The sequence below is a fragment of the Carlito syrichta genome, unplaced genomic scaffold, assembly GCF_000164805.1.
Source record: "Carlito syrichta isolate Samal-C Ts95f unplaced genomic scaffold, Tarsius_syrichta-2.0.1 Scaffold305684, whole genome shotgun sequence".
Lineage (NCBI taxonomy): Eukaryota > Metazoa > Chordata > Mammalia > Primates > Tarsiidae > Carlito > Carlito syrichta.
The window spans coordinates 227470-235341 of NW_007249780.1; the positions used below are offsets into that span (position 1 = coordinate 227470).

The 7872-nt window shown below is 62.1% G+C and overlaps 1 protein-coding gene across 1 annotated transcript in view; it reads right to left on the reverse strand.

Annotated features, from left to right (window-relative positions):
• Positions 1–1066: 1066 nt before the first annotated feature.
• NCKAP5L (NCK associated protein 5 like) overlaps positions 1067–7872 on the reverse strand; it is a 16405-nt gene continuing 9599 nt past the window's right edge. Inside the window, exons 7-12 of the mRNA XM_008062266.1 lie at positions 4532–7155; positions 3442–3604; positions 3098–3179; positions 2554–2862; positions 2327–2469; positions 1067–1951 (exon numbers count right to left, since the gene is read on the reverse strand). Of these exons, the coding sequence (XP_008060457.1) occupies positions 1739–1951; positions 2327–2469; positions 2554–2862; positions 3098–3179; positions 3442–3604; positions 4532–7155 (3534 nt within the window). The 3' untranslated portion in view covers positions 1067–1738. The remainder of the gene's footprint in view (positions 1952–2326; positions 2470–2553; positions 2863–3097; positions 3180–3441; positions 3605–4531; positions 7156–7872) is intronic.

Consider the following 7872-nt stretch of genomic DNA (forward strand, 5'->3'; position numbering starts at 1 on the left):
GGAGTCTCACTCTGTCACCCAAGCTGGAGGGTAATGGCATACTCCTAGGCACTGCAGCCTCGACCTGCTGGGCTCAGGTGATCCTTCTGCCTCAGCCTTCCAAGTAGCTGGAACCATGGGCATGTGCCACACCCGGCTAATTTATTGTAGAGATGAGGTGTCCCCAAGTTGACTGGACGAGTCACGAACCCGTGGACTCAGGCAATCCACTCACCTCAGCCTCCCAAAGTGCAGGATTATAGGCAGAGCCACTGAGCCCGGCTTGATCTCTCCTTCTTAAACAGAGTCTCAGCGTCAGGGGAACTTCTGGCTAAAATTGGAGGTAGAAATAGGGGCAAGAGAATCTGGGGAAAGTTCAAAGTCTGAGGCAATATTAGAAGGTGGCAACAGCCGGGCTCGGTGGCTCAGCCTGTAATCCCGTGCCTTTGGGAGGCTGAGGTGAGTGGATTGCCTGAGCCCGCGGGTTCGAGACCCGCCTGGGCAGGCGAGCCCTCATCTCTACAATCAACCAAAAAAATTAGCCAGGCGTGGTAGCGTGCGCCTGTAATTCTGGCTACTCGGAAGGCTGAGGCAGAAGGATCGCCAGAGTCCAGCAGGTCGAGGCCGGGGTGGCTGGGAGCGGTCACTGCACTCCAGTCTGGGTGACAGAGTGAGACTCCAACTCAAAAAAAAAAAAAAGGTGGTAACAGTTTGAGACCCAGTTGTGCTCTGTGGCCAGCAGAGACGACAGCTAACTCTATCTACCCTCCAGCCCTGGAAGCTCAGAGTTTTCACGTCTCACCCACCTGGTACACGTGGAGCTCAAGTCAACCTCCCCACCTCCTTCTCCAAGGGCTGCCAGTCTTCTGTGCTGTCCAAGGGAACCTCGCCACGCCTGGGTATCGTTCCAGGCCTAAGCAGGCCCCACTTTCTCAACCCTCAGTTACTGGCTAAGGTGACTCCAGCCAGCTCCCGAATGGGAGGGCTGCCTCACAAGTGTCCCTGGGGTCCCTCAACCTGGCACCCAGGCAGCAGCCACCCACCTGTCCAACTCTAAGTCCCTCCACACAACAAACCGAGTCAGGGGTAGGGAGGGGCCTCCACATTTTATTAGGGATACGGCAGAAGCAGAGGCAGGAAGCAGAGCAGCCGTGTTTTAAACGACAGATAAATTAACCGCAGTGCGGGATTGGGGGTTGAGGACTGGGCCAGGCGCTTTAATATAAAAAAACAACCAAAAAGACAGACAGACAGACCCCAGAGACATGGGGCAGGGGAGGGCAGCACCATCCAGACAGCAGGGAGGACCGGGGCAGAGAGAGAAGGCAACTTGTCTCCCTCACCCCCAAACTCCCCCAGCATGGGGGCCTCTGGAATGGCCCCGTGGGGGGCTTTGAGGCAGGGAGCAGCCAGGTTGGGCAGAGATGGCACAGCTGGCGGGCAGGAAGCCCAGCACCAAGATGGCAGCCTGAAGTGGGAGCTGGGGGCCCGGGACACAGTGGCCTTGAACCCCAGTCCCTTAGAGGAAGAGCCTTGCTCTGGGTGAGAGAAGGGACCAAGGGTGGGGTCTCTCCCTGAGCTGAGCGCGGTTATCTCATCCACAGCAGCGGTGGGTGAGCCAGGGACCGCCTTCCTCTTCTCATCCGCCTGCTTCCTTGGTCCCTTCAGGGAGGGGGCCCCCTGGCTCCAAAGGGCTGCGAAGGGAGCCAGTCCAGTCTGTGGTCCCCACCTGCAGAGGGGGCTGTGGTGGCGTAGCCCCTCAGCCCTGACTCCCACAGGAGGAGAGCGAGTCGTAGAGTGAGTCACTGAGAGACTCCGAAGTCTCCAGCCCCGGGGGGCCCCCGCTGGCCGCTCTGCCTTCCTCGCCCATGTCCGATGTGCTGGGGGTGCGGCTACCCCCAAACGCCGGGCCCTGAGGCGTGGGGGATGGGCGGCTGGGCTCCTGGCTCCGCTTCCGGTCCACGGGCAGGGCCTGGAGAAGGACAGCAGCTGGGAGGAAGCTCTTCTCCACCCTCGGCCTAGCCCGAGAGGCACTGGGGTCTTGAGGGGTTCTGTCTACCAGATGGGGATGCTTCAGAGGGGCCACTTCAGACGAAGCAGGCTAGAGGGACAACTAAGCACAGCCACCGAGGCTCCATGGAGGGACAGAAACCCTTTCCCCAAGAGAGGGATATGAGACATGCTGCCCACAGGGGTGTCCAAGGGGGTGGTCCCTCAGTCCTCCCTCAACGGTGCTCAGCCAAGACTGCAAGACACAGGCTACACCTCCCTGGAGAAACTGGTCTCTCCATGTCACTCCCTCCTGCCCCATCCAGTTCTGTCTCTTTTCCCCTTCTGCAATTCTCACCATGGGGGGCTGGGGCAGCCCCTCCAATTGTCGGGATGGGCAGAGAAAAGGGTCCGAGGAGCTGCCAGCTGCCCTCGTGTTGGGGAAAGTCCAGTTCTTGGCCAGCTGGACAGGAGGGGTTGGGCCCGGGTCTTCACAGGGATCTGTCCCGGAACAAAGGGAAAGTGGAGTGGTCCAGCCCCTGGGGAGCTTCCCAGGCCGTCCCACCCTCCTGGCTGGACACTCACCATCAGGACAGGGCTGATGGCCCCGGTGGCCCGGAGCAGCGGTGAGCAGTGCGGGGAAGGCAGGCATGCTGGGGTGTCGCCCGCTCACCAGCAGCTCCTCTATGCCCGGCACCTCCCGCTCCAGCGTGTGTGCACGGCGGGGGACTTTGGTAAGGGGCGGGGGCCGTGCCGGGGGTACCCCGGGTGGGAGCTCCAGCCGTGGTGGCTTGGTCTTGGGAAGATTCTTGCTGGGAGTCCCAATGCTGCCATGGTCGGGGGGTGGGAAGGTCCCAATGCCACTGTCCAAGGTTCGAGTCAAGGAGCCGCAGGCTGGGGAAGGGCGGTCGTCAAGGGTGTGAAGCTGGGCTCAGACTTTGGCCATCTCGCTCCAGCTTCCTTCGAGGCCCAAAAGGCTACTCCACAGAACTCGCCTGCCCACCCCCAGTGTGCACCTGGTGCTTGGCACCAAGATGGCATTCAGAGCCTGGCACCTGCTGTGGTGACAGGAAGAGTAAAGAGGGTAGGGGACGAGGGGCAGCCCCATCCTGTCTCTGACCCTGCTGACCTGTGAAGTGTGAGTTGGGCCCTGGCTCGGCCAAGCTGTCCTCCGAGGGCATCTCTTCCCGCCTCCCCAACTCGCTGCTCGGCTGTGTGAGGTACAGGAGACCCAGAGTCCACTCCTAGCCCACCCGACACTCCTTCCCGTGGGAGTAGGAGTGTTAGGGGCCTGGAGTATGGGTCTGAGAGTCCCCGCAGACCTCAGGAGGCCCCTCTAGCCTCCCCAGTCCCCTGCCCCAGAGACTATGAATGCACTCAGCAGCCCTAGGGACGAGGAACCCTCCAGGGGTAAGAGACCTGGTAGGGTCAGAGAGCCAGGTCCTGCTACCCAGTCCCTGCCCCAAAACTTACCTTTCCAGGAGATTTTCCACAGCCCTGAAGAGGGCCCACCAGGCCATTTCGGGGCCCACAGGCTGGCCAGGGGCTCTTGGGGTCAGAGGACACTGGCTGGAAATCTCCATACTCGGGCTTGGGCTCCCGCCAGCTCTTGGGTGGCAGCTCCTTGCCATCCACCCTAAAGGCAACAGTACAGTGGAGGTGAGGGTGGCCTAGGCCCACCCAGACCTTCTAGCCTGGCACCCACCAATGGTGCCAGGCCTAGGGAGGAACTCCCTGACACCTACCACTGGGGAAGCAGCATATCGCAAGTGGCTGCTTCCAGCAAACCCTCCTGACACTGGCAATAGGCAAGGACCCTGAGAAAAACTCCAGAGGAAGAGCAGGGTTGGGGAGAAGGTAGGAGAACTCCCTCAAATCACCCAGGGTCAAGCCCAGAGACTGCTGGATGGTGACTCCAGGTAGGCTGGCAGACCCAGTCACATTCTGGTCCACACACGACATGCCCCACCTGTTCCAGCTGAACTTCCGAGCACGCCAGCTGTCCAAAGCGCACACCTACCTGGGGCCAATTCCTGAGGACCTTCTGCCTCATCTGACCCAGAAAGAGCAACCCGAAGATGGTGGATCCCTCCACTAAACCACAGCTCCCGATGTGACAGATGCCAAAGGGCAGGATGGGAAGGGGACCCTCCTCTTCCCTTTCATGAGGGAGAAGACACCTGTCAACCCATGGTTAGGATCTAACATTCACTTAAATGCCATATGCGGGTACTCTGGGCAGCTGCCTCATCTGACATGGGGACAATCAGGAAAACAAGGACCATTAGCTCTTCTCAGATGAGAACTGGGTCTCGGCATGCCTGATGTCAGCCAGTGAGGAGGGCAGCCGGGATGTGAGCCCTAGATTGCTGATTCAAGTCCCCGATCTTTCCTCCAGGCCAGGTCACGACTCCCTAGATACCTTGGTGGCATCCTACCCTTCAGATCTCTGGGAAGCCCAAGCTCCCAGGAAAGGCAGGTGCAACTCCAGCCCCAGGAGTGAACCAGAGGGAAAAGCCACAGGGGCCCACTGAGCGCCTACTGACTGGTCCCAGGCCCTCACCTGTTGAGCAGCTGTTGCATGAAGGTGTCCGCACCCTGGTACACACCGGCCAGCTGGCCCTGCACCTGTCCCAGCCCTGTGCTGGGCCCTGGGGCTGCACCCCCAGGTCGCGGCCGGGCCCTGCTGCTCAGGTAGGCCTTCTCCTCCTCCAGTGCCCGGCGCAGGTCTTCTGCTTTGGCCATCAGCTTGGAGATGTTGAGGCTCTCAGCCTCCAGCTTCCGGGCTTCCACTTTGGCCTCCCTCCGGAGCGGGGAGCCCCCGCCAGCCCCTTCCTTGCTCTTGGTGGCCTCCGTGCGGCGGTTCAGTGCCGGCAGCTTGCTCTTTTTAAGGCCGAACCAGCTGGCGATGCTGCTGGTGTTGCGGTGCTTGGCCTCGGTGCCGGGGGCCCGCTCCTGGCCCTGCAGTCGCAGCACGTTCTCCTCGATGCCCTTCATCACCTTCTCCTCGATGGCCGAGTGTGGGGCCGGCCCCTCAGGGCCCTGGTTCGGGTCAGCTGGGCCAGGGACTGAGGGGGTGGGCGGGGCCACGGGGCCGCCACAGTCTGCCCACAGTGGGCCCTTCCCTTTCTCGGGCTTGGGGGGCTCCTTGGCGACCGGGGGAGGCCCAGGTCGGGGCACCACCTTGGTGGGTGACTTGGAAGGCAGCTTTGTGGGGCTGCTGTGAGGGCTCTTGCTGGGCTTGCCCAGGCTGGGGGCTGAGGCTGGCACTTTGGCAGGGGTGCGGGGTGCCTGGGGGCACAGGGCTCCTGCCAGCCGGCTCTTGGCCAGCTCCACTTTGGTGAGGCAGCTCCTTGGGGAGATGGGCTCCAGGTCCACCCGGGCCCCCATGGAGTGGGAGGAGTAGACTCGAGCCCCGGAATCCCCCACGAGTCCAGGCTCCTGCTGCTTCAGGCTGTTTGTGGCGAAGGCCACTGCCCCCCGCAGGGCCCCCTTAGCTTCTGGCTGCTCGGGGGGCCTGGGGGTGGGGGGCGCTGTGTCTCCAGCACTTTCCCCTGACCTCCGGGCCTTCTCAGTGCCAGGTCTGGCTGGCACCCCATTCTTCTCTGGGCCCAGGGGCCCCTCAGGGCCTGTCTTCAATTTCCCCAGGGCCACCAGTCTGTCCCGCAGAGGTGTGCTGCCAGGGTCCCCAGGTCGCCGCCCTGACCCCTGGCTGGACTTCTTGGATGAGTTGCCTGGGGTCCTGCGGCCAGGATGGGGAGATTCTGAGCCAGCCTTGTCCAAACTCTTCTCCTGGGGGCTCCCATAGGGGCAGGATTCTGGGAGGCAAGGGCTTGGGGGGACTCCAGGGCTCCGGAGGAGCTCAGGGGCTGGTGGCACCTCCAGAGTCAGTTGCGGGTAGGTGGGCACCTGCAGTGGGGACGGAGGTGGCTCTGGGGAAGGCCCCCTAAAGGTGCTCCGGGAAAGGTCCAGGATGTTCTCATAGCAGGGAGACACCACTGGTCCTGGGGACAGTGTGGTGGGCAAGGCCGACTGCGGGGGTCTGAGCTGTGCCGAGTCCGGGGTCGAGGAGCAGGGTGAAGGGCTGGCGGGCAGGCCCTGTGCCCCCTCTGGGGACCCTAGCTCTCCTCCACCGAGACCCCTTCGGGCCAGCAGTGGGGAGGGGCTGCCGTCTGAGCCGCTGTTCCGACAGGGGATTCGGGAGTTCCGGGGCAGCTGGGGACTGAGCTGGGGGCCTCCTGGGCTGGGGACCTTTTCTGAGGCCGGAGGCAGCTTTAGGAACTTGAGACCTCTGGCTGGAGAGGGCAGAAGGGGTCCCTGGGCTTCCGCAGGAGAAGGGGGTCCAATTTGGAGCTTGCTTTTCACCTGAGATGAGGAGTGGGGATGGCCGTGCCGCAAGCCCAGTGGGGCATCCCCTGCGCCCACGAACATGCTGAGGAAGGGGAGGGGGCCCTGGCCCTCTGAGGTAGCACCGAAGCCCAGCCTGTGGGCCTCTGGGGTACCCCCATCCCAAGCCGACTTGGGGAGGCCTTTGGACTTGGACAGCTGTGGGGGCCCCTGATCTGGGGAGGAAGACTGCCCAGGACCTGGGTGGTCCCCATTGAGTGGGCCTGCAGCCCCAGCCAGAAAGGCCTGTAGGTAAGACTCTGTGTCCTCAAGGAGCTGGCCCAGGTTCAACTGTTTGCGGGCCAGAGCACCGAGCAGGGTGTCGGGGCTGGGTGCCTCATTGGAGTCACCTGCCTCATCGGAAGAGGAGGAGGAGCTGCTGCCTGGGGCACAGTGTGGGCCTGCGCTGGTGCTCTGGGCCTGGGGGGAGCCCCTGCTAGGGCCCCAGAGCCGCCCAGTACCCTCCTCCCCTCCCGGGCCCCCCAAGAGTCGCTCCCAGTGCAGCAGACCTCCCAGGCTACCAGGGCCCAGCAGCAGGTAAGGGGCCCAGGGCGAGGATTCAGGCTGAGGTGGGCCACACAGCTCGCCGTTGATGGGCTCTGGAGAGCCAGGACCCTGGCCCGGAGGCCTCCAGGGAGTAGTAGGCGAGCACAGAAGCAAGGGGTCAGTCTCTTCCAGGGCTCTCAGCACCTCCAGAATCTGGGCTTTCTTCCGAAGGAACGGGGACAGGGCATCCAGCGCCGGGGGCGGGGCGGCTGGGGGGCCTGGGCCTCCTGGCCTCAGCTGCTGCTCCCAACATACCTTGGGGGAGAGACAGTGTTGCAGAGGAGAAGCGTGCAGCTGGGATTCTGTTCCAGGCCCAGGACCTGGGCAGGGCATAGCTGAGGATGCCAGGGTCAGAGCTATGTGTCTATGTTCCCCAAAAAGGAATTCACAGCAACTGGGATAGATTGCTCAGCTTCCTCAAGGATTGCCGAGCCCTGGTTGCCCCACCGCTTCTTCCTGGCACACTTGGGGTTGCGAGAGCACCCCATATCCCCTTCTTGGCTATTCCCGCCCCCCCACTCCCCACAGCTGTTTGGATCAGAAGGGCTGACCACCTACAACGTGGACCTCTGTGTCCCAGGGGAGGGAGGCCTGTCCACTTTTCAGGCTCTAGAGAGAACACAGAGGTTCAAGAAGGGGGTGTGTTGTGGCCACGTCTTAGGTCGTCACTGCAGGCAGGCCTAGGCCTTCTCAGGTCAGACAGCTGACCCTGCTGACTTGAACCCTCGCCTAAGGGGCCTGGGGGTGACTCCGTGCAAAGCTTCCCTGCTGTTAACCTGGCACCTTCTTGGGCGTAGAATAGTCTGTATAGGGGTTAACTACATAAGCTCTGGAGTCAGACTTTGTATAGGTCCAAGTTCCAGTTCTACTTGGCAATATGACCTTCAATGAGTTATCTGACCTCTACGCTGCATCACTATGCTACCTGTAAAGTGGGATGGCAATTACGTTTTTTTTTTTTTTTTTTTTTTG